A 26,923-nucleotide genomic window follows, 5' to 3' on the forward strand; every position below is an offset into this window, starting at 1 on the left:
ACGGTTTCCAGTTCTGAATAAAAAGAATAATTACTTAGGAAATACATGCTCAGTTACTTCTATCTTTCCATTTTTTAATCGATTTTGCATTTTAAAACTAGTTTGCAGTATCATACCTGTTAATTTTATGTGCTTACATCATCACTCGATAAAAACAAAGTCTAATTATACTTCTGGCAGTTGATTTTTTTCTGACACCTGGACTGCCTCATTTATTTTATTCTTTTCATGGCTTTTAAGTTTGGCGTCTGGTGTAAAGGTATATTCCTCAGAGCCTATTAACATCCTCTCAGCTATGGAAACCAGCCTACCTTTACCCAAACCTAATTTCCCTGAGATATTCTCTATTTTAAATTATTCTGTCATCATCTACCTGCATCAGTTAAGGAGGAGATTCACTTACAAAGAAAAGAAAATACAAGGACAGTGTTTAAACAAGATAGAGGGTTATTTTTCTCCCACTGTGGGAAACAGCGTGGGGAAGGCAGGTAGCCCCACAGTGTTATCAGGACCCAGGCATCTTCCTGCTTTCTACTATCTTAACGTCTCTTACTGTTATCAAAAATGTGGGGTCCGGCTCCTCGCCACTCCAAAGCCAATAAACAGGCCAGGTTGGTGGAAAGGGAAATTTACTTTATTTCAGATGCTGGCAACTAGAGGGGGTGAGGGTGGACATGTGTCCAAAGGCTGACTCCCCTCCACCGAAAACCAGTGGGACCACAACTTTTAGGCTGAGGGAGGGTGCTACTTGCAGAAATGGCACAGTCAGCCCTGACTTGTCATCTTCAGCTTGGTCATCAGCGATCTGACCAGGGTCATCTTGGTTGTTTTAGGTAGTGAGTCTTCAGTTCCAGGGTCAGATTGTTTCCGTTTCTTTGAGGCCAGTTCTCAGAATTGTGGCAGCTTATGTCATGGGTTTAGTCTGATTGTTGTGTAGTTAACTTCTTCCATCTGATGGGGGTTTCAGTATTTCTAAGACAGCTCACAGGATATGGCTCAGAGTATTATCTATAGACCTTGAGAAGGAACTAAAGGTCCTTGACTAGGCTTAATGTTGTTGTTCAGTCACCTAGTCACATCTGACTCTTTGTGAGCCTGTAGACTGCAACATGCCAGGCTTTCCTAGCCTTCACTGTCTCCCGGAGTTTGCTCAAGCTCATGTCTATTGAGTCAGTGATGCCATCCAACCATCTCATCCTCTGTTGCCCCCTTCTCCTCTTGCCCTCAGTCTTTCCCAGCATCAGGGTCTTTTCCAGTGAGTTGGCTTTGCGTCAGGTGGCTAAGATATGGGAGCTTCAACTGCAGCAGCCGTCCTTCCAAGGAATATTCAGGGCTGATTTCTTTAGTAATGACTGATTTGATCTCCTCACTGTCCAAGGGACTCTCAAGAGTCTTCTCCAGCACCACAGTTCAAATCTAGTACTCATCTACGGATATGAGAGTTGGAGCATCAAGAAGAATGAGAGCCAAAGGATTGATGCTTGATGACAACATTATTATTCTTTGGTCTCCTTTGACTGTTTTCCTTTGTTTCTGCATGTTCTCATTTCTCTGATTAAACTTATTCTTTGATTACAGTTTTCCACAGACAAAAGACAGGCAGAGGATATGGGGGTGGCAGGGAGGGGTGTGCCAAGAACCATAAGGTCCTGCTCTCTTTCATTCATCTCTCCATTCACTGCCATTGCCTTTGTTATAAAGCCTTCATCAGGCTTGAAACAGTTATTTCCTTGATCATCTTACTTTGAGCATCTTACCATTCTGTATTACTATCAATGAGCTTTAGAAAAACTAAATCAAACAATGCCACTCTCTAAAAACAAAGAAACCAAAAAAAAAAAAAACCTCTTTTGATGATTCCCTGTTGTAGATGATGCCAAAAATCCTTAGTTTAAAACACCGAGTTCTTTTCAGTCTAGTCCCCAACTGTTTTATGGATTTCATTTCCTGATATTCCCTTGCAGGATCTTGTACTCTGCGTCTTGAATTTTTCACTCTTCTCTAAGCAAGCTTTGGTTTTCAGTACCTTGACAGCACTAGATGTTTCAATGTTAAACAATCCCTGCCTTTATCAGTTCTAAATCTGTTGGGAAATAGAAACTGGAGTCAGCAGTGGATTAAAATATCAACTTTTTACTTTTTATTTTTTGGCAGAGTCGGGAGTTGTTAGAAAAGCTGAGTTGAATGTACAGCCAGACTCAGGATTCTTAGTTCTCTAGCCCACCCCAAGTCTGATGTTGGGACTTAAATAAGGGGGAAGTCAGGTCTATGAGGGTGACTTCCCGGTGGCTCAGACAGTAAAGAATCTGCTTGCAATGCAGGAAACCCCGGTTCGATCCCTTGGTCGGGAAGATCCCCTTGAGACAGGAATGACTAGCCACTCCTGTATTCTTGCCTGGGAAATCCCATGGACAAGAGGGGTCGCAAAGAGTTGGACACAACTGATTGACTAACACTTTCCCTTTTCAGATCTATGAAGCAAACTGTAACCCCAGCTTGTCAGTTGGATTTGACTTAGTTGAATAGAACTAAAAACCCTGATATCAGAGTGACTTAAATCATAAAGAAATAGGCACTTCAGAGCTAGTATATAACTCCAGAGTGTCATGAAGGACCCATGCTCTTAAATATTTCTTCTCTTGTATGCCTAGCACTTGGTTTCCACCCTTGGGTTCACTCCATGACCCAAGATAGTTGTTGGGGCTGCAGCTGTTTCATCTACATTCCATCTATATTCCAGGCAGCAGAAAAGAGGGTTGTAAGGAGCCCTTCCAGAAGTTTCATATACATGTCATTGGGCAGAACTTTTTACATAGTTAAATTAGCACTTAACTTCAAGAGAGGCTAGGAAATAAGTCTTTTCCTGAGCACCCCCAAAATAGGCACCCTCAAAACTGGTAAAAAGATGAAGAGTGGATGTTTGATAGGCAGTTAGTAGTCTGCCACAGCCATAGCTGCAGCCTTGGCCTCCTGCCACCTTTGAGCTCTGAGCCTCAGGAGTGGAACTCAGGTTGGCTTACCTCATGGTGCTCCAGCATGGGAGAGGATGAGTCCGAGGAGAGCCGGAAAGGGCCCGAGGTTACGTTCCCAGGGCTCTTTTGCAGAGCTGGGCCAACTGGGTAAATCGATGCTCATCCTCTGGGGAGGAGTAAGCACAGATGGCCAGAGGGACCAGAAGGTCCCCGGACTGCTGCTCACGCCTGGAGAGTGAAGCAGGCACCCACTGGTGGAACATAAGGCTCGGAAGTGAGGTGTACCACGAGGACACCTCTTCAGTCCTCCTGCTCAGCGTCCCCTCCTGCTCAGCATCCCCTCCTGTTCAGCGTCCCCTCCTGCTCAGCGTCCCCTGTGCTTCCACTGGTGAATGCCCGCTTCGCCCCTTAGGTCCCAGCTCGTATGTTGCCATTCCATTGGCACCCTTCATGACCTGCTTTCTGATCCCCAGACAGATCTCTATTCTTTTCTATCAGTGTGTTCACATGCTAATAGAACTCTCACTTTCTATCTCTGCCTGTTTCTCTTCTTTCTCCCAAAGCTATACTAAACTGTGGATTTTTTTGAGGACAGGAATCTGGTTTTATTATCTTTGCATCTCAGCTCCTCCTGCAGTACCTGACAAGCCTTAGAGGTGCTGGTGCGTGCATGCAGGCTAAATCACTTCAGTCATGTCCAGCTCTTTGCAACCTCATGCACTGTAGCCTGCCAAGCTCCTCCTTCCTTGGGATTCTCCAGGCAAGAATACTGGAGTGGGTTGCCATGTCCTCCTCTGGGGGATCTTCCTGACCCAGGGATCGAACCCACGTCTCTTATGTCTCCTGCGTTAGCAGACGAGTTCTTTATCCCTACTGCTACCTGGGAAGCCCCTGGAACATTTACTAAATCAGACAGGCTGATTTCTTTCTTTCCCTGTTTTATAATGAGACTGAGATCTTGACAAATTGAGTTGCTTAGTAAATAATAAAAGTAATGGACATTAAATGAGGTTTCATTAAAACCTCATTGTGTTCCAGGAATGTCTGTGAGTGTTTATGTGTATTATTCTCCTTAATTTTCGTATCAACCTGGTGAAGCGTGTGTCACTATCTATATTTTACATGGAGGCGAATTGGCCAGGACTGCAGAGCAAGCAAGTGGCAAAGCTGGGATCTGAACCTGGGTTTTGCTTACTTCATTCTCTGTGCTAGCATAGCATGGACCAGACGACGTCTTCTAAGTTTATACCTAAGCCCCATATATTTGCATTGCATATCCCCTTTTCATGCCCTGCTTTGTTGTAACATGATAATTCTTTAATAGTACTTCTTAAGACAAGTCTTCCTTGATATAGACAGACATGCCTTTTTGTGGGGAGGGGGCATTTTCCTAGTAATGATGCTTCATATCTGCTCAAGCCCATCCTTTCAGTCTTGCTCAAGTCACCAAGAACTACTTACATCAGTTGGAGGAAAAATTAGAAAGTTAATCTGCTCAGTTTAAAACATGTTGGAATTTCCCTTGGGAAGTGAATGGTCTATGGGTTAATGCCTGTCAGAAAAGGATGCCCCTGGGAGAACACCAACATTTAGCATTCTGCTCTTAGCAAATTTAAAGCCTTTAGGGGAAGTGAGGTGTGGACTTACTTCCCCTAACTCTTTTTAAGAGATGTCACGTATTTGGGTGTTGGTTTATTTGCTTCAGAAGATGGATAGCCTGTCTGAGGGAGCCAGGTGAAATGTAGTGTTGCCCCATCACTCCCCTTTAAGAAGAGACTCAAGGGTTCCCAGTAATTCAATGCTTTGGACAGAAAACTGAACATTCATCATGCAAAACTTCTCCCCAAATGTCTAGCCACACTTGCAGTTACCCAAGAAAGAAAATGAGATATGGGACTGTAAATACTGCCCCTGCGCTGAGGACTTCTGATGCTTGGTTTCCTAAAACAGGAGGTGCGGCGGGTATTTCCATGTAGCGGCTGTATGGTGGAGGGTAAATCCTCTTGATCAGAAAGCATTATCCCTGGACCTCCTTTTTTCTCTGGGCTCTAACTAATAGTAAGGATGGCATTATAGTACTAAACAAGTAGAGGGAAAGTGAATGGGGAAGATGAAGCAAAGGAATGGCGTGGAGATAGTCATCTTGTATTGTTGGGTCATTTATATGAATGTGAAATTGTGGCTCTAGGCCTGTTTGCTAGATGATGTGCTTTAACCACAGTAAGAAATAAGTATTATATTGCAACCCAGAACACACGTGTGGGCTTCCCAGGCGGCTCAGTGGTAAAGAACCCACCCGCCAGTGCAGGAAACACAGGGGACGCGAGTTCAATCCCTGGGTCAGGAAGATCCCCTGGAGCAGGAGACGACAACCCACTCCAGTATTATTTTCTGGAAAATCCCATGGACAGAGGAGCCTGACAGGCTACAGTCCATGGGGTCACAAAGAGTCAAACCTGACTTAGCGACTGAACACAGAGCACGCACGTAAGCAAACACGCACGCACTGAGTCACAACCTGATGTGACGTCTGAAGTCACGTACGGTGGGTGGTTCCAGCACTAACACTAGACTCAGACCTGCCAGTCAGCGCCTGCTCTCCCACTGGAAGCCCCCCTGAAAAGTTTTGAAACACTGCAGACCCTGCCTCATACTTAAAGGTTGTCATCCTAACCTTTCCCTCCCAAATTATGATACTTACCAAAAAAAAATGTAATTTCTAGTCTGTGGTAAATACGCTTTAAATATATTTTTGTCAAAATATGAAGCCACAGATGTAGCTCAAATTTGTGGGAAATGGTCTATTATATAACCTGATTGTCAAAGCCATTCCTCACTTTCTCATCAAGCTAATCAGACTTAACTCCCTGTCAGAAAGGAAGTCAGTCTTTGTTTCGCTGGTCAAATAAACATCAGAATGTGCGCACCTCCTCACCCTGACAGCTGTCCTTCTGAACTCTAATTCTGAGATGCAGGGAGAGAGATAGATGAGAGGGGTTAAAAGCTTTGCACTGAGTCGGTGCCTGGTTGAAATAAGGCTCCGCTCCAAGACCTTCCCTCAGGACGGAGCCTTTCCCTAATTATCTATCCCTCGACTGATGGCTGGGAGCTTTTATATCCCGGGGTCAAGCTCGTTCAAAGATTTGATATGGATGAGAAATATGCCTTTCATTTGTAAAGGGGCAGGAAAACAATTGTGAATTGGGAAGTGAGAAGGGAGCCTTGACTGATCTTAGACATCCCCCCTCTCCCCCTGGAGCTTTCTCAGTGAGGTCATTTTAGGAAGACCTTCCTATGGAATGGGAGGATCTGACTCTCCTAAAATTAGGACTGGAACCCCCAGGAAGGTTTGCAAGGACCAACTAGGTCCTCAAATGAAAATAATAACAGTACCTACCTTCAGAGATAATTGTGCAGAATCAACAAGGTGATACAAATAAAGGACTTTTAATCATTTTATTCATTTATTTATTTTTGGCTGTGCTGAGGCTTCATTGCTGCACAGACTTTTCTCTAGTTGTGGCAAAATAGGGGCTACACTCTAGCTGCGGCGCACAGGCTTCTCATTGTGGTAGCTTCTCTTGTTGCGGAGCACGGGCTCTAGGGCAAAGCACAATAGTTATGGTGCACAAGATCAGTTGCGCCATGGCATATGGGATCTTCCCAGATTAGGGATCGAACCCATGTCTCCTGCATTGGCAGGCAGATTCTTGACCACTGAGCCAGCAGGGAAGCCCCAAGTAAAGGACTTGATGAAGCTCTGGGTGCATAGTTAACGCCTGCCCTGGGCTTACTATCATCGCTGTTTCTGTAGTTAATCGACCCCTCTACTCATTAACAATGCGGATGAAGTGAACCTCAGGCCCATGCCTAACATCTGTGGGCCCGAGCCAGTTTTTCTATGCTCCGTCCACACCCTGCAACCAGCACCCCTTGGCGACTCCTTGGACCTAGAACCCACCTCTGATGGCAGATTCCATTCCCAGAAGGACAGGCTTTGGTAAGAAGCCCTCTGGCACCCTGCAAGTGGACACAGGATATCTGGGCAGGCAAGTCAGGGTTCTGACCTTCTGGAACTTGCTCTGGAAAGGGTTGGATACAGGTTTTGGTGTATCCCCCCTCCTAGCAGATTTCTCAGCTGGACAGGGGAGGGCAGGAGCCCTCCTGCTTGGAGGCTCCTCCTGCTTGGGTCTTACCTCAGGGTTTTTATGAAAATCAATTGGGATAATAGACACGAGTGTGTCTTTAATGTAAGAATTAAGTGTTGTCTTGATGGCCTTAATGATCCCAAATTCAGTTAAAGGCAGACCCCTTGAATAAACAAATGGAAACTACAGAAAAAAGACAAGTGACTAGAACAGAATATAATGAATGGCTTGTTTTTGTTCCAGGCACTGGCTTTCAGGCCTCAGGCTACAACTTCAACACCTATGACTGGAGAAGTCCCAAACAAAGAGGCAGCCTGTCCCCAGTCACAAAGCCCCGAAGCCAGACTTACCCCGATGTGGGACTAAGTAACGAAGAGTGGGACCGGTCCACCGTCAGTGGGTAAGGTTTTTCACCAACTGCCGCCCTGTCCCAACTGCTTCCGGGTCATTTGGGCCGGATGTGAACTTCTGTACTTCCTGTGGCACCTACTGCTCACGTTGGAAGGATTCATGAAGCCGCTGTCACCGCCCATGCTGGCCCCATGGCCGATTCAAAGACTTGAGCCTGCCCAGCAGGAGTCTGGGCTCTGCCACCTTAAAGTTTCCCCAAATGAGAACAACAGTAGCACATGGGGAAAATCTGCTCCTATAAACCATGTCCTCACTGTGACTGGTTCCCTCTCCTTTCATTTAGAAGGTGGTTTCACACTGTCTGTGTGTGTGTTTGTGTATGTTAGTTGCTCAGTCATATCCGACTGTTCGCGACCCCATGGACTGTTAGCACGCCAGGCTCCTCTGTCCATGGGATTCTCCAGGCAAGAATACTGGAGTGGGTTGCCATTTCCTTCTCCAGGGGATCTTCCCGACCGAGGGATCAAACTCGGATCTCCCACATTGCAGGTGGATTCTTTACCATCTGAGCCACGCAGAAGCCCAGTTTCACAATAAATTACATGAAAAAAAAATGTTTTTTAAACTGAGGATTCAATATTTTTAACTGAGAGTCTATTTTAGCGGTATGCTCCTTACCAAAATATTTTAAGGAAACTCATAAATCTGATACCACTTAAACTGATCTAATCATAATGTTTAATAATTAAATGTTAATGATTAATAACTAATAATTAATCTTTAATAAATAATTAAACACCATTTAATACTGATGTTTATAATGAATGGGGAAAACATGTTTTTCTCTCTCAAGGAAAAGTTTGATTTCTCGTTCCTTGCAGATAGAGTAGCTGAAAGATGTCCCCACCAGTGCCATGTTGACGTAGCTCACTCAGCAGTAGCTGTGAATTCAGTTAGTAAGACCATGATCCTTCCAGTCTTTGAGACATTTTGAATTTCCTACAGTGTCTTTCTGTTAGAACTGGCCTGACTTGGAGGCCACAACTGAAAGAAAACCAGATCCAAAATGAATCTCTGTTTTGTGTGTGAGATGAAAGGGAGGGAGATTCTGGATCCAAATATATATACATACACACACACACACATATATATACACATATAGTATATATATATATAGGCTTCCCAGGTGGTGCTAGTGGTAAAGAACCCACCTGCCAACGCAGGAGACATAAGAGACGAGGGTTCGATCCCTGGGTCAGGAAGATCCCCTGAAGGAGGGTATGGCCACCCACTCTGGTATTCGTGCCTGGAGAATCCCATGGACAGAGGAGCCTGGCAGCCTACAGCCCATGGGTTTGCAAAGAGTTGGACATAACTGAAGCGATTTAGCATAGCATGACATACATGTGTGCGTACACACACACATATATGTATGTATTTGGGCTTCCCAAATGGTGCAATGGTAAGGAATCTGCCTGCAGGAGATTCAGGTTCAATTCCTGGGGTTGGAAAGATCCCCTGGAAAAGAAAATGGCAACCCACTCCAGTATTCTTGCCTGGAGAATCCCATGGACAGAGGAGCCTGGCAGGCTACAGTCCATAGGATTGCAAAGAGTTGGATATGACGGAGTGACTGAACACACACACATGTATATAAATGTATATATACATATGTATCTGGCAAGTTCTTAACCAGGACTGTGCTTTTGGACAGCAGTTTCACAGGGCCTCCTGACAGTACTGAGGCTGAGCAAGAGGAGAACTTCTGGTCCCAAGCGCTGGAGGATCTGGAAACCTGTGGACAGTCCGGGATTCTGAGAGAACTCGAGGTAGCCTCGGTCCTGCCACTTACTCTCCTTGTTTCTACATTCATTTTTTTGGTCCTTTTGAGTTGGCATTGGTCACACCAGTTCATTTAAAAGCTTTAACCCCTTTCCACAGGAGAAAGCTGACAGGCGTGTGTCTTTGAGAAACATGAATCTCTTGGTAGCTACCCTTTCTGTTTATATTTTTGCTTGTGAAGCTGCCTTCCCTGCCCCCTTGCCTTTCGGACAGTGATTTGATTTTATCCAATGCAGTTACAAGTATTTCTTTCCCCATTTCTGCCCCCACCCTGAGCTTACTGACCTGTGGCTTCTCTGCCATTGCTCCTTGCTAACCCCGACTATCCCTGTTTGCCACTGGATCGCTCAGGCGAGCTGTCTCAGCAGTGGCGTCTGTCATTCTCTGATTTGCTTTAGAAAGGTTTCTTTGGCATGTTTTCATTTGTACCTGGTAGAGACGTTAATTTGATCGTGAAGAGGAACATAAGAGGAAATTTGATCTTACTTCATTTTGCCCTTAAAGTAGATGACAATGCAGCTGGTAAAAAAAGGCCAGTCTGTTTGATCAGCAGCCAAAATATAACAGAGTACATTGCTGTTAATTGCAAATCCTGCTTCTGTGCTAACTTAGTGTGAATTCAAGGACTTGCAGAGAGATGGAGTATAATAGCAGAACTCCTGGTGAGCTCTTTAATCGAAGCCGTAAATTTGCTGACAGTATTCACACTTTGGTCTGGGAAGTCCTGGACTGTTTCCTTTTATGTTCTTTTAAATTTTCTGAGCTGTAAAAAAGAAAGTGGCAAAAGTCTCATTTTTATTTTGATGTCGTATGAGGTCCCCAAGTCACCATAAGGAATGTGAATGGCCTAACTGGGTGGAACTCTTGCAGTTCTAAAATGATGACTCATCTTTATATTATTTTGCTTCTCAGTTGCATGTGTGGATTTTTTATGTGACTCCAATGTTTGTGAATCTGCAAAGAGAATTATAAAGAAAAATATTAGTTTGAATTCGTAAACATCATGGTATTACCTGGCATGAATTTCAACTTCAGAGCACAGTTAAAGGACCTGGAGATGGATAATCCTACAAAATGTAAATAAATTAAGATGTTAGCAATTGGTTCGTTTTCATGCAACTTTCAAAAAGTATAGAATGCTTAAGTATCAGGTAGCTTATTTAAACTTTTACCACTTCCTGTATGGAGAATGATCAGCATTGTACCAAATTGAATAAAGATCTCAGTTAACAATTTTTTAACATAGTACTGCTTTTAAAAGCATGTTTTGGCTCATATGCCTTTTGCATTTTTCATTTTGAAATCTCATTTGAAGAAGCCATTTTTCTTCTAATAGCTTCTTCTACATTAGGTATTAACAAAGTGAAGATGATATAAAAAGTAATACAGTGAGGTTGTGTTTTCACCCAGAAATTGAGTTACCTGGTGAAAACAACATCCATCAGTATAGAAATTATGTTGCAACAGCCAATAGATTTTTTTCTAACATCACTTCAGGCAGGTGTGGCCCTTGAAATTATATATCCAGGGGGGGAAAATGGGTTGAATTAATAGTCAAAGAGAAAAAAATTTTTCAACTAGAAAGAATGATTGACAAATCCATAAGTGAGAGTATTATTCACACTTTTAGCACAAGGAACATCCACTTATTAGTTTAAATGAACTCTGATTCCTTGATTTCAAGTGCTACTATGCAAAAAATATTATTGGAGCTAGGTTCCTGCATATGAAATTTATATCTAGCATTAAAAGTTAAAGCACACTATAAATGTAACAAATGTAGAAGATTAGCTAAGATAAAAAATGATTACAATTGAAATGAAAATGAAAATTATACTAGTCATTTTCCCCATTGCTAGCAATAATTTAGGTTCAGCTTTAGTGCTGAAAAATGTACAATTTTAACGAGAGAGAAATTCAAACTAAGATTTTAGATAAGGTACTTAATCTCTTTTATCAGTTATTTCTTCTTTAAAATACAGGGATTATAATGACTAATGCTTATATGACACAACACAGCACATGGCATTTAAATGTTCAATAGAAATTATTTTTGTGCTACTTCTTTGAGTAATGACTACTGCCTTAACTCATTTTTCCTTAGTATAACATAAGAAGAAGGTTTAACTAAATGTCAAATAGAGAACTTTTGGACATACTCCTTCTAAGCTGTATGCATATCAGTTATCTCACTGATAATTTTGAAAATGTATAAATTACAAATTGTGCAAAATGAAAATCAGTGGTACATACTCGTGAAGCAAAAACAAGTCTTAAGAAACTTTAAATAGTTACTTTTTTTTTTAGTTTTGTATTTGAGTTTTAATTTTAATATTCCTGCAGGGATGTCACTAATTCAATTGATATTCACTTTAAACAAAGCAATCAATTCATCCTTTGAAAATTTGATCTGAAGACCCTTTGATACTATGTCATTGCTTCCATCAGAACCATTTCTAGATCAGATTATAACTTCTGTTATGACTAAGGCTTATCAAAGTAGAACAGTTGTCTCCCACTGTAGTGACTATTTGACTTCCAATGTGCTTCCTGCCAGTCAAGTGAAAAATGAGTATAAAAAATAAATGTTAACAAAGAAAATAACTAGTCTAAGTAGGTAAAAACAATAGGTGGATGCTCACCACAGCAAGGAAATAATCGTTGAATGCCTTCAGTAACAGCAGATTAAACAAAGAATGATATATGTGAGTTAAGTACCATAAAATAAAAGGATGTCCATGTTACCAACAAGCTAGTAATAAAAAGGTTTCAATTAAAGGAGATTTATCTGAAATAAACCATAATATGGATAATTCACACTGGATAAATAATAAGCTTTTTTTTATTTACTAAAATAACCAATTTTAAATGTTTCAACTTCATACTTGACTGAGAATCAATATAGCCTAGTGGGCAAGAATAAGGGTTTTGGAGACATTGCTAGGGTTACAATCCCAGACTCTCGGGCAAGTTGCTTCATTGATCCAGGCATCCCCTTCCTAAGTGAAATATAAGTATAATACTTTATCATATAGAGTTATTGTAAGTATTTAATGGTATTCTACATACACACACACATATATGGTACTTAGCACATATTAACACTCTAACTTCTTTTTTTCAAAATTATCAGTAAGATAACTGATGTAGTCAAGATATTGGTAAGTTCACTTATTTTGTTTCTTTTCTACATACCTGTGTGCCAATACTTGGCTGTCATTTAGAGATCTTGTTAGTGGCATGTATATAACAACATCAGGTGAAGCTTGGAATTATAAAATCCTAGCGAGGTAACAAATAAAAACTCTACTCACCTTGCAGTGTTCCCTCCTGATCAATAATTTTAGATGGTGCACTTGGCTCATTTACTACCTATGGGACCTTGGGTAGGTCAGTCTCTTTATGCCTTAGATTCCTCTTCCTGTAAATTAGGAGGAGTAACAGTACTTAACTCATAAAGTTGTTAAATGTGTGCATACATTCAAAGGACTCACATTACACTTCTGTTACCTTTAGCATCAGTATCAATATAAACCACTAGATCATGTTGTAGCCAGTCATATGGCATGTGGAATTTATTTTCGGGAAGATTCACTGATGCTGGTATACCATTATATAACCGTTATATGGAAGAATACAGAGCTGGCTACAGGCATATTTGCAGAATTTTAGCATCCTTCAACCATGAGACATGAACATTCCCAACATGATATTGGTTTCAAATGCTTTTTTTTGTTCCACTTCTGAGACTCAGTCATTTTTGAGAGCTAGTCTTGCCATTTGTTGTGTATTATACAGGGACACTATATTGGAAACGGAACACTTCTCAATTCACTGGTAAAAGTCAAGTCCCCTTGCTTTTGAGCAAAGGGTTGATTCCAGTAGCATGTTATGTGATTATTCCTTAACCTCTGTGAGGATCTTACACATAGGCCATTTCTAAGAAACAGCGACCTACACCAAGTGATGGGGGGACCTAACTCATCTACTGACTTCTCGGGCTGGCCGCGCGGCCAAAGGGAAGACAGTACACCAAGCTCGGCAGGCAACATTCAGTAGGAGCCCTAGCTTTTGTAGCAGGAGCCTCATTTCAGCCTGTTGTTACCTGCAGGTGGGGTTGGAGGTTCCATTGCCAATAGGGGCTGCCTGATCTCCAGTAAGTTCTTAGTTCACTTCTGTAAGATATACTGAAGGTTGCCTGATAAATCCCATCTTTAGAGCCCACTCAGTGGAAAGTTTCTGCTTAAAAATGTGGTTTGCAGTAAGCAGATGTTACAGCTCTTCAGCATGCCTCCAAACTGCCAGGGGTGGTATTTGATTAAATAAACTCAATGGCTTAAGTACTTAAATTGGATTTGTTATGTGCATTGTAAATGTCACTTGCGAAGCATTTTCCCAGACTTTCATGGTGCAGTCAGTACCTCCATTCTCCAGCCTTTGGCTATGCCCCGAAGAGACTGTATTTTGACTGAGCAGAAGGAGAAATGTGCTTCATGTTGAGCAGCCAAAGCTTCCCCTTAGTCGATGGCTTAATTGTTTCTGAAAATTGTCACTGCCGCAGGCAACGATCATGTCGGGGAGCACGATGAGTTTGAATCACGAGGCCCCTTCATCTCGCAGTCAGCTGGGGCGACAGGCCAGCTTCCAGGAACGGAGCAGCTCCCGGCCACACTATAGCCAGACCACTCGCAGCAACACTCTGCCCTCGGATGTGGGCAGGAAATCTGTCACCCTGAGAAAAATGAAGCAGGAAATAAAGGAGATCATGTCCCCAACTCCTGTGGAGCTGCACAAGGTCAGGAAACTCTCTTCTCTTCCCTTGGGGGTCATGTTTCATAGCCATTCTGCTCAGCATGAGTGCCCTGATGTGAGTGCAATCATGACATTCTACTGTGGGCTCAGCCGAGGAGAGAAGCCAGAGCTTAAGGGCAGATCATCAGAGACCGATGGTTCTCAAAACATGATCTTTAAGAGGTTATCTCATAAAACAGGGAAAATTGGCTTTCCAGTAATGACTTCATCACAAATATATTTATGGCCAAAATCTTCCTGCAGAAGCTTGAGGTTCTAGTGTCAAGTGAAGCTTCAATGAGTTGATCTGTTATTTCAACTTGATTGGAAGGGGAAAAAATTTTCAAAATGCCATATACTCTTAGCTACACTGGAAAGGGGTTTCCGGGGTGATGTTGGAAGGATTAATCATCAATTACAGACTTCTCAGTAGATGGTTATGTTATTCAGGGAGTGTAAACTTCTCTTTGAGACATAATTTAGATGTCCTTGGTTAGGACAAGATAAGGCCTAGTTATGTTTCATCTCTGCTAAGATGTTGCCTCACTTTGCTTCATGGATGGAAACTCACAGTTGCAAACATAACTGAATTCAAATTGCTGGCAGAGTTTAAACAAGGCAGGTGTTTAAACTGCCTTGGTGACAGTATCTGTGGAGCCCAGGGCCAACGAAATCAGTGGAAGGGAGGCTTCTCTGGTTTTCTTTTGTAGAACTCGCTTTTTGTTGTAGTTCATGCATTAGGAGGTATAGTTAGTAACAGTCTCACTCCATTCTTCTTACAGAGAAGATCTGTAGTTAATAATCTGTTAACTAGAGGTAAGTTATTTGTCTTACCCAGAAGAGCAAATAAATGTCAGGGTGGGAAGGGGAAACAAGCCAACTACTCCCCCTTTCCTCTAAAGACTTTAGTCTCCGTAACTACCTATTGAAAGTAGCTATTTTGCTGCTGACAAAGGATATGGTGAAAGAAAGGATTGTGTGCGAGGTTGGATTCTGAATTCGTGTCCAATCCTGGGTTCATTCTTTCATTACTCATTGATTCGTTCATTCAGTACATAGACTGTGCATTTGTTTACTTAAAGAATGTAATGTAAATCTCCAACGAGCACATTGTCTAATGGGAAGACAGTCCAGGAAACAGTGGGAAGATAGTGGGATTAGTACAATGACAGACACCAGACTAGACTGCCTTTGGAGATGGGGGGGCCCCTAACCCACTAAGGGCTTAGCTGATGGCTCAGACAGAAAAGAATCTGCCTGCAGTGCAAGAGGCCCAGATTCGGTTCCTGGGTTGGGAAGATCCCCTGGAGAAGGAAATGACAGCCCACTCCAGTATTCTTGCCTGGAGAATTCCACAGACGGGAACCTTATCGGTTACAGTCCTTGGGGCCGCAGAGTCGGACACGACCGAGTGACTGATAGTAACCCACTACAGAGGAATGAGAAATGCTTCCTAGATGGAGGTGTTGACTCTGCAGGAAGGTGGAGGATGGGAAGGCATTCCAAAGCACAGAAAGAAACATATACAGAAGGATGTCAAAGATTGCAGTGTACTGAGAGAGTGCAAATATGCCAGCATGACTAGAGCCTTGTGCATTAAGAGGCATTACAGACTTTACAGAAAAGTCAAGACATTTCTGATATTTTAGGGTGGGGACCCAGCTTTAGCCTGTTGCCGCAAGTTAGTTTATCCAGTTACCCTGAATTGATGTGTCTGTCTGGCAAACATCAGGCTTCGCCACCTGTCACATATCCTAATCGGCTAATTGACAAACGCCATTAGGAGGCTGGAAGGACTCCCTTGGGGATTAAGTGGCGGAAGCTGCATAGTCACTGCTGACTCTGCTGTGCCATGCGGAGAGCTGGCCCCTCCTGATTCCCTGTTATTTAGGAACACTGCCTTCCCGTCTGCTCTAAAAGTCTACTGCCCAGGAAAACAAGTGTTCTGGGTAACTCACCTTCCTTCAGCACCAAAGGGAAAGGGTAACAATGAGTGCCTGCTATGTGCTGTATTTTTTTCTCTTTTTTAGCCCCTCACAATAGCATGTCTTAGCATTTATTTTCCCCATCTACAGGATAGGGAAGGGCTTCCTAGGTGGCTCAGTGGTAAAGAACCCTCCTGCCAATGAAGGAGGTTCAATCCCTGGGTCAGGAAGATCCCCTGGAGGAGGAAATGACAACCCACTCTAGTATTCTTGCCTGGAGAATCCCCGTGGATAAAGGGCCCTGGCGGGCTACAGTCCCTGGGGCTGCGAAAGAGTCAGACACAACTGAGTGATTAAACAGCAGGATAGAGAAATAGCAAGTGTAGAAGAGAGCCATTTTCCTTCCGGAGTGAAGCAGTCTCTTCAAAGGAAGATTCCTTGGTAGCCCAGCAATGCAAAACGCTTGTCTCCCCACCCCTCCTGTACTGAAAGCAGTCAGCAAAGATCATGACAGTAAATTGGCTATGCAAGTTGTTATAGCTGACGTTTTAAAAAAAAATGTGCTGGAAATAGATCTCTCTTTCTTTAAAGGCATCATGCACTTAGCACAGTGAGTGGCGGTGGGTGGACTGGTTGGAACATTTGTGTGGCAGTGTGTGAACTGAGAGACCGCAGATCACAGACTATGCTAGACCCACTTGACCCAGCAAATGGGTTGCTTCTTTTTTCCTTCACTTTAGTCATTTCCCTCTATAGCTGCACTTAGCGCAATTCCCGTGTGGCTTCGCTCTTCTTCCAAATTGGTGCCAAACAAAATAAGGTGCTCAGAGGTAGATGGCGTCCTGGGCATTCTAAGACACCCAAAATGATCTTGTGAAGTGAAAATGTAGCAGAGGGTCCTGCAGCCTGATGATGTGGAATTGTGGGAGTGGTTGATGCTCACATCTCAGGTACCTTTGTGTGGGTGTGTGTGAATTCAATTACCCTAATAGTCCATTCATGTGTTTGCTGCTAAACCCACACTCCAATTTTGAAATGCTTAAAAGGAGAAATGGTAATTAGAAGAGTCACTTTACTCAGAGCAGAGACTGGTAATTGTATTTGTGTCTTGATTGTGGGCATCCTTTGAACACTAGAAGATTACCTGACATCATGAAAAAGCAAGTGCCTTGTTGATTAAATTGAATTACCTTCCCGTTGGGGTGCTTGGACTGTAGCCTGCCAGGCTCCTCTGTCCATGGGATTTCCCCAGGCAAGAATACTGGAGTCCATCGCCATTTCCTTCTCCAGGGGATGTTCCCGACCCAGGAATCGAACCTGCATCTCCTACATTGACAGGCAGTTTCTTTACCTCTGAGCCACCAGGATGCTATTAGCCTGTGCTAAACCTTCACAGAAGTAGGAAAGGGTACTCTTTGAGGGGTGGTGTGGAGATGGGACCAGAGAAATAGAAAAACATCCCTTCCTCAAGTTGAAAACCCTAAATCAGACTGCATGCGTGGCTTGCCGAGCGGAATGAAGGCTGATTCTCATTGAGCCCCTTGGGTGGACTTTTCTCCGTAGCCCTAGTGGAGTAATTTCCAAGGGGCTGCAGAGACCAGAGTAAGGAGGCTGGGTAGGGTCAATAGCACACATTCTGAAAACACGTGCTGTTATTTTCCAGTTGCCATCTTTCTCGGGGCTGTGTGCCACTTGGTGAAAGCTGTCTTCATGAGAACAAGTTGTGGATCTGTCTGTGTCCAAGCCAGTACCTCCAAACTCTTACTGTCACTAGACGCTGCATCAAGAGGATAGGAATGAATGGGCCAGTATCCATCCCCATTCCTGGGGCGAACAAACAAAACACAAAAGCCACACCATCTCCTGATGATGGGTTACTAGCATCATCCTCACAAAAAGAATAAAGTGTGGGCTTAACCTTCCAATTTCTTGAGTTTCAACCGACTCTCTATTATCTGCCCCTCATTTCCCACCCAGTCCTCCTTGCCAATCCCTTTTCTCCCTTCAGACCTTCCGAAAATGCTGAGCTCAGGTGAGAGGCTACATTTTTTTTTAATTTCACAGCATCTACTGGCCCAAGGGTCTGCCGTGTCTAACAGGTCTCCTGTCCTTCATTCCTGAACCCCAAAGACTAGTTATCCTTCCTGACATTTGAGAATAAACATAGAACACAGCCTCACTTCTGTTTTGGCCCTGTGGTTGGAGGAGGACGTTGGAGCTGGAGTGATGATTTGGTATTTAGATTGGTGCGGGGAGGGACAGTAAGGGCGTCACAGGGAAGTGATATTGGTGTCTCTCAGACTTGTTTGGCTAAGACGTTATCCAAAATGCATCTCACCTCACAACTCAGTACACACATACACTCACACTTATATACTGGGTTGGCCATAAAGTTCATTTGGGTTTTTCTGTAAGATCTTACATAAAAATTCAATGAACTTTTTGGCCACCCTAATATGTATTGAATAAATGAATCCAAAAATTGACTGCACAGTATACACTAACATTTTGTTTTGTTTCTTTTCAAATGCTGTCATATTAAGCTGATTTCAAGACTTATTAATGGGTAGCAACTGGAAGTTTAGAGACTGTAGCCTTAGAGAAGAGTTTGGCATGTGAACCTCTGCTGACATTTACCATCATCACATGGGGTGCCTGTTAAAACGTCAGTTCCTAAGTGCAACCCAGACTTACCTGGTCAGCATTTTCTGGTGGCTGAGGCAAAGAATCAACATTTTAGCAACCGCTTAGTGGATTCTTTTGCACCTGAAGACTGGGAATCGCTCCTGTAGGTTTTGCTAGCAGGAGGTGATTATTTTGTGCCAGGGAAATCGAAGGCAAGAGCTGAGTGGCTGAGCAAAGAGGAAATGACTTTGCATTGTTAACCCTGGAGCTTCTAAATTTTATCTTGAAAATTAATTCTGCTTTGTATCAATATTTTAGCTTATCATAGATTTTTTTTCTCTTTGCCGATAAGGAGCTTGTGATCTTAGCTGCAGTTCATTGATAACCCCTCTTTTCCTTCTGAAGCTTAAATATTCTTTAGTGTCTGCATAATATATTTCTGAGATAAATTCTAGCTTCACTTCTCTTTGCATATTTTAAGGCAAAAAAATCTTTTTTCTGTAGATCCACATTCAGAGCATTTGGAATTTTTTTTTTTAATCATTTCCTTTTGTCCTGTTTGTGTTTTTCAATAAGATTGTGTTCCTTTATTGTATGCAACTGTTTTATTTTACAGAAAGTTTTTTTAAATTATTTTCCAGAATCATCTTCTATTTATACCTGCGGATGGCTCGACTCTTGAATATTTGAGTCACTCACAAGGAACCCCTTTATTCTTATAGCTGCATTTGCTACCATCAGCTTTTCTCTCAGCCAAGTTCACTTTGCAATTTCAATATATTGGAGTGTTTTGAGAGTGTACCTTTATTCTTCTTTATATGATAAAATTGTTTCACTTCTTGGAAGTAGTGTCATTTTGGTTATTTAGGGCCCACATCTTTTTCAATATTCTCCTTAAGTCAGGAACAGGCTGAACCATAGGAGGAAATATGAAATGGAAATGCATACCTTATTTTGAATGTGACTCTTCACCAAATGTTTGCAGTTGGTACTCAAAATTAAATGAACAGTCAGGCCAAGGTTTGGCCACAACCTGCCAGTCATGAATCACGTCCCTTCTCTGAACCTCAGTTTGTTCACGACCAAGAAAGGAGCTGGATCACTGATTATCACGAGAGAGTTCACAAATGATAGGTTTCCCAGGTGAAGTCACCTTCAGTCTTACCTCAACTCTGCAGTGACAGAAACCCAGGAAATGAGAGCTCCTCAGAATCCTAGCCTTAAAGATGATTCAGGCAGCCGTCTTAGAGCCTCCACAGATGGAGTTGTACACTGGAATAACACCCTCGTTACAAAGAGAAATGGACGTGTATTAACGTCAGTGTGACAAGCATATTCTCTCCCTATAAAACCAGGGGAAGCTAACAATCAGTGCGGAATTGTAGAATAAGGCTTGGAATTTAGGTTGTACATTTTATGTGAGCAATGACATCCAGCCCTGACAGTCCTTAAAATGGATTGTTTCCATCAGCTTCCCTTGTCTGTAATTCTACGACATACTTCTCAAAAATGTGAAAAACAAAATTTGTATACAAATGATTGGCTCGTGTGAAAAAAAAAAAATGTTTTTTAGCTCATTAATGAGGAATGACAGCAGGATGAAAACATTTGTTCAAAGGGAAGATAAAATAATATATATGTATCAGTCCAAGGGTCGGGGGAAAGAATGTCAGAATAAGATTTCCTAGTTAAAATGAAAGCTGCTCAATGACTTATAGTGAAATAAAAGCAAAGCCTTTGAGCTTATCTCTTCTAAGGGACAGAACTCTATTTGCATCCTATCACTTCTCTTCAAGTTGCCATCCACTTTTACAGAGGCTGAGCTCTGAGCCATAGAAATGCTAAGTCAAACAGAGGTGCGGTACCTTAGACTCAGATGACCCTTAGGCAGGCTTGTTAGGCAGTGTTCCAGTGTGCCTGATTTCCCAGTCTTTGATCTCTGATTTCTGTCAAGGATCCACCACCATCCCTCTTCAGAAATGCTAATAATTTCCCTTAAGTCTAGCCCTGGCCTGGGGATCATTCATCTTCCTCTGATGGCTTTGCTTGTCTCTGTTGTGATCAAATGCGTTTATTAGTAGATTGTATTCTGTTATCTACGGAATGTTCACTTACAAATGAGGTGACTCCCTGAGGGTCACTGTGTTTGTCTCCAGGACCTTGGAAAGAAGCCCGCTGAAGCGCTTCCTCCAACATCCTTCTGCTCCCTTGCATGTCTGTTGAGTGTCTGGCAGGGCTGCAGTGAGGATCACATTGACAGTGGTTTAGCCTAAAGCTGCTCTCTTTCTTCCCCTTAGATGAAGCATAAAGTTCAGTCTTATTTGAGGATCTTTGTGGTGCCAAACCACAGCATTCCTTGGAATGAGGAAATAAATCCAGCACTGTTAGTGCTCAGTGCGGTGAAAGTCTGGTAGGTTGTAACGTGGCCAACAAAGGTCCATCTAGTCGAAGCTATGGTTTTTCCAGTATTCATGTATGGATGTGAGTTCAGTTCAGTTCAGTCACTCAGTCGTGTCCTGTAGCATGCCAGGCCTCCTTGTCCATCACCAACTTCCAGAGTTTACCAAACTCATGTCCATTGAGTTGGTGCTGCCATTCAGTCATCTCATCCTCTGTCGTCCCCTTCTCCTCCCACCTTCAATCGTTCCCAGCATCAGGGTCTTTTCCAATGAGTCAGCTCTTTGCATCAGGTGGCCAAAGTAGTGGAGTTTCAGCTTCAACATCGGTCCTTCCAATGAACACCCAGGACTGATCTCCTTTAGGATGGACTGGTTGGATCTCCTTGCAGTCCAATGGACTCTCAAGAGTCTTCTCCAACACCACAGTTGAAAAGCATCAATTCTTTGGCGCTCAGCTTTCTTTATAGTCCAACTCTCACATCCATACATGACCACTGGAAATACGGACCTTTGTTGACAAAGTAATGTCTCTGCTTTTTAATATGCTGCCTAGGTGGGTCATAACTTTCCTTCTGTCAGGCAAGTGTATTCTCCTCAGTTCTGTCTTGTCTCAACAAACATTTTAAACAATGGACGTTAGAGCCCTTGGTGTTATCATAACTCTCGGACAGACCGTGTTACAGCTCTTAGATCAGTGTTACAGCTCCATGTTACAGCTCTATTTTATTTAGAAAATACCAGGAAAATCCATCCTCAAGGCATGAGGACATGCCGACCCAAAGACTCAGAGAGAAGAGAGTGGGGGAGCACACGAGTGCGTGGGAGAGAGAGACCGACCCCGGTCCTTTGGCTCCTCTTTTTATGTTTTTTCCTCCCCCTGGGCCTGCCCTATGTAAATTGGGCTAGCCAGGAGTGCTGTTTATTCTACCTGAAGTCCTCATCCTGGTCCTCAGACCTTCCTTTGACCTTCTTTGTTCTGTTGCAGGCTTTTCCCTTCCGTGTCTTTTAGCCACCACCATTTTGGACTCCTGTTTCCTATTCTAACTACCTAACACTTCCAAGGAGCAAGCATCTTTTAATTTCATGGGTGCAGTCACCATCTGCAGTGATTTTGGAGCCCCCAAAAATGAAGTCTGTCACTGTTTCCACTGTTTCCTCATTTATTTGCCATGAAGTGATGGGGCCGGATGCCATGATCTTAGTTTCCTGAATGTTGAGCTTTAAGCCAACTTTTTCATTCTCCTCTTTCACTTTCATCAAGAGGCTCTTTAGTTCTTCTTCACTTTCTGCCATAAGGGTGGTGTCATCTGCATATCTGAGGTTATTGATATTTCTCCCAGCAATCTTGATTCCAGCTTGGGCTTCATCCAGCCCAGCATTTCTCATGATGTACTTTGCATATAAGTTAAATAAGCAGGGTGACAATATACAGCCTTGACGTACTCCTTTTCCTGTTTGGAACCAGCCTGTTGTTCCATGTCCAGTTCTAACTGTTGCTTCCTGACCTGCATACAGGTTTCTCAAGAGGCAGGTCAGGTGGTCTGGTATTCCCATCTCTTTCAGAATTTTCCACAATTTATTGTGATCCACACAGTCAAAGGCTTTGGCATAATCAATAAAGCAGAAATAGATATTTTTCTGAAACTCTCTTGCTTTTCTGATGATCCAGCAGATGTTGGCAATTTGATCTCTGGTTCCTCTGCCTTTTCTAAAACCAGCTTGAACATCTGAAAGTTCACAGTTCATGTATTGCTGAAGCCTGGCTTGGAGAATTTTGAGCATTACCTTACTAGCATGTGAGATGAGTGCAATTGTGAGGCAGTTTGAGCATTCTTTGGCATTGCCTTTCTTTGGGATTGGAGTGAAAACTAACCCTATCCAGTCTTGTGGCCACTCCTGAGATTTGGACCATAAAGAAAGCTGAGTGCCGAAGAATTAATGCTTTTGAACTGTGGTGTTAGAGGACTCTTGAGAGTCCCTTGGACAGCAAGGAAATCCAACCAGGCAATCAGTCCTCAATATTCATTGGAAGCACTGACGCTGAAGCTGAAACTCCAATACTTTGGCCACCTGATGCGAAAAACTGACTCACTGGAAAAGACCCTGATGCTGGGAAAGATTGAAGGTGGGAGGAGAAGGGGACGACAGAGGATGAGATGGTTGAATGGCATTACCAACTCAATGGACATAAGTTTGAGTAAACTCTGGGAGTTTGTGATGGACAGGGAGGCCTGGTGTGCTGCAGTCCATGGGGTCGCAAAGAGTCAGACACGACTGAGCGACTGAACTGAACTGAATGAGTTGCTTTTTAGATGCACCTAAGGATGGGGGTTGATTGCCAGTGGAGCCAGCCCTGTAATTAGAGTTTTGGAGGTTTCAGTCCCACCGCCAATCTCCAGGGAGAGAATTTGCAGGTGAAATCAATCACCAGTGGCCAATGACTTAAACAGTCATGCCTGTGTAGTGAAGCCTCTGTAAAGCCCCAAAAGGATGGGTCTCCAGGCGTTTCCAGGTTGGTGAGCACATGGGATATGGGGACGAGGTTGGGGACAGTTGTGATCAGAGCCTGAAGGGAACATGGAGGTTCTACAACCTTTCCACAAAACCTGCCCTAAAGCAGCTCTTCCATCTGGCGTTCCTGAATTATACCATTTTATAATAAACTGGTGATCTGGTAAGTTCTGTGAGCCACTCTGGTAAATTATTCAAACCCAAGGAGGAGGCTGCTGGAACCTCTGTGATACAGCTGGTTGGGCAAAGGTATGAGTGACAACCTGGGTCTGCAGACCATAGTCTGAAATGGTGGAGTAGGGGTGGGGTAATGTTGTAGGACGGAACCCTTAACCTGTGGGATCTGACACGGCCTCCGTGTGGATAATGTCAGAATTGAGTTGAACTGTAGAACACCCCTCTGATGTTACAGGGTGGTTTGGTGGTGTGGGGAAGCCCCTGCCCTCAAGATACACAAGGATGTTTTGCCAACATGGGTCTGTAGGTTATGGAGGTCAGTGAGCTGCTGGTGGAACTGACAACTGGGAACTTGAGTGGAGAGCTGGAGGGGGGCCAAGCCAGAGTGCACCTAGGAGCCAGAGAGCAGGGGCGGGTGTGGCGAGGGGCCAGCAGGCTGTCCTGAGTTGGCATGCTGGAATGGTCTTTGGTCAAGCTTGGCTGACTTGGTGCTGGCTGGGCAAGTGGGAAGGCCCAGGGGCAGAGCTGATGGTAATTAGCTGGAAAATCCATACTTTTATTATTTTCTTCCAGCCCCACTGGTAGTATATAGGATTGTCCTCAAAAGTCAATTCATGCCTTGAATTGTCAAGTTTAAAGGAACAGGGCTACCCCAGTGGTGTCTGGAAGAATAAACCCAAGTACCTGGTGGTTTATGGGCAAACTGGAACCGTCTCTGATAAGTAGGTATTGGTTTGGTCTTTAAAGGCCATCAAGCAAAGGGCTGAGCCACAGGGAGGCTGCCAGGGCATAGGAATGGCTTCTGGGGTAGCTATCACTCACCATGACATGGTCAAAACACTAGACACACTTGCCCTTAAAATCCAGGTGCAGAGGCCTGGCTCTGCTGCTAAGGCTTTTCACGGGACTCAGAACTAAAAACACAAGCATTAGGTTTCTGATCTTTGCCTCGAGGACATCATTCAGACCTGCGGATAGACTTGCTTAGAAATACAGATGAAAGCTCAGCTTGAATTATGGTCAAGTCCTGCACCTCCTGTTAAGGCTTCTGTTCTCAGGAGGGTTAGAAGCAGTTGCAGCGTGTGTTGACAAATGGCTAAAATTGAAGTGAGTTTCGTGGAACTGTATCGTGGCCCAGAGTGTTGTTTCGAGAGGCTCATTGGCCCTTTTGGAACAGAAAAATCTAGCACTGTGTTCATAATCCAGATTCCCCCAAGGTAGCCTGGCACAGAATAGAGACCTTACAAGAAAAATCTTGATTTTCTTGGAAGAGGGTGGAGCACGAAGAGCTGGAGCATGAAGAGCTAGAGCAGCTGGGAGCCGTTTGCACAGATGCTGGGAGGAAACCACGGAAGCGCTCTGATGAGAAGAAATACAGCAGATGTGATAAATTATTCATCTTTAGTTTGCTGGGCAGTTGGAAATGGATAAAAACTGCCTGACCAGCTAGGAGAGTATGTGTCAAGAAAAAAAAAAATCATGATTCAGTGGAAGGAACACAGCAGATGAGGTCAGATATTCTAATACTGAAATCCTCAAGCTTACTGTATTCCACATGGACAAGCCCATTCGTCAAGTTCGAAGGTCAGTGTCCTTGTTAGTGGGAAAGGCGTGCCTCTGCCACACGGAGTTGCCAGGAGAGCAAAGCAATCATATATGGGAAAGTGCCTGGTTAAGGGGTTCATCTGTGGGGGGCGGGAAATGCAACTTAAACCTTGGAATCCTTAGAATTAATTTTGGACAGCAAATACATCAGAAGTAACCACTACCCGTCTCCAGCTAAGCAGGACAGCAGCAGCCACATGGCACAATTTATTGCAGCTGATTTTGAGACCAGCCAACTGTGTGTCCTATTTGTGTGAATTATTGATTCCTGGAGTCTTACCTCTGTATCATTTTAAAGCTTCATTGTGTTGTTTGCTGCTTCCAAGAGAATCATAGAACTGGCTATTAAAATTCAGTCTGCTCTAACCTTAGGAAATCTTTCTAGAGAAACATTACTTTCAGATTTAAACCATATATTAGTCTCTCATCCTGAGGAGTTTGCCATAGAGATACATCAAGTCTAAGGTTCAGGAGAGAGAGCCAGCAACTGCGACTTTACAGTTAATGAGTTAATCTGCAAACCTAGCACTAGTCAACATCCATCTCTGCTGTTGTGGTTAGTGTATCCCCACTGCCTGGTGTTGGCAGCGTTTAGTGACACTTACCCTTTTGCCCCTTCTGGGTTCGGTACTGTGGAGCAAACACCCGAGAATCACAGGCCAGCTGAGCAATGAAGAATTTTACTGTTAGTCTAGTGTGCACCCAATGTTCCCCCTTGCAGGGATTCCAGTTCACTGTGTTGAGAAACATGTCTCAGAGCTGAGACAGAAGTGGGCTTCCTAATGTCCATCGCAAACATAGGCTTTGTGACTCTCATATTCAGATATGACTGAAGAGTGTGGCTAGGCTTGCAGAGAAAACGCCAACCCACTTAGCAACCAGCCAGAGGGTCCATAGGACTGCTCTCCAAGCCTATACTTAATTACTAATGCAACAGAGATAATTAAGATGTGCCCCCATCCCCCGTACTGGTCGATGGAGAGAACATGACTTGGAGCAAAAGTGGAAAGAGAGCAGAAGGACAAGAGATCCCAGAGACAGAGCCAAAGAGGGGTGCAGAAGCTGGGACCTTGCGTGGAGATATTGCACACACTAGAAAACAGACTCCCAAGAATAAGACTGTCACCAAGCCTATCAGCTGTGTGTCAGCTCCACCCTCTCCTCCGCACCCATCTCCCCCTATTCCTCCCCTTCCTACCTTCGATGATAGAACATGAGGATGAAAAGAAAGGGACTAGAAATAAACCTGAAGTGTTTCCCCCACTCAAGGCAGGAAATACCCATGGTGAGTCTATGAGGTGTGTATGTGCTCAGCTGCTTCAGTCGTGTCTGACTCTTTGCGACCCCATGGACTGTAGCCCACCAGGCTCTTCTGTCCATGGGATTCTCCAGGCAGGAATGCTGGAGTGGGTTGCCATGCCCTCCTCCAGGGGATCCTCCCGACCAAGGGATTGAACCCCCGTCTCCTGCATTGCAGGTGGATTCTTTATGGCTGAGCCACCAGGTAAGCTCGAATCTATGATCAGATCAGTTCAGTCGCTCAGTCGTGTCTGACTCTTTGTGACTCCATGGACTGC

General features: G+C 43.6%; 1 protein-coding gene across 11 annotated transcripts in view; it reads left to right on the plus strand.

The window, feature by feature from the left end:
* Nucleotides 1–26,923, plus strand: part of GRIP1 (glutamate receptor interacting protein 1) — a 437,555-nt gene that overhangs the window by 397,085 nt on the left and 13,547 nt on the right. For 4 of the 11 annotated variants that reach the window (XM_070454647.1, XM_070454645.1, XM_070454638.1 and 1 more), the window contains 3 exons: nucleotides 7,364–7,520; nucleotides 9,189–9,300; nucleotides 13,875–14,108. In XM_070454647.1, the coding sequence (XP_070310748.1) occupies nucleotides 7,364–7,520; nucleotides 9,189–9,300; nucleotides 13,875–14,108 (503 nt within the window). Of the gene's footprint in view, nucleotides 1–7,363; nucleotides 7,521–9,185; nucleotides 9,301–9,412; nucleotides 9,458–10,225; nucleotides 10,388–13,874; nucleotides 14,109–26,923 lie in introns of those variants that run through there. The other 7 variants (XM_070454639.1, XM_070454643.1, XM_070454642.1 and 4 more) reach the window with 4 other exon arrangements.

The sequence above is a fragment of the Odocoileus virginianus genome, chromosome 24, assembly GCF_023699985.2.
Source record: "Odocoileus virginianus isolate 20LAN1187 ecotype Illinois chromosome 24, Ovbor_1.2, whole genome shotgun sequence".
Lineage (NCBI taxonomy): Eukaryota > Metazoa > Chordata > Mammalia > Artiodactyla > Cervidae > Odocoileus > Odocoileus virginianus.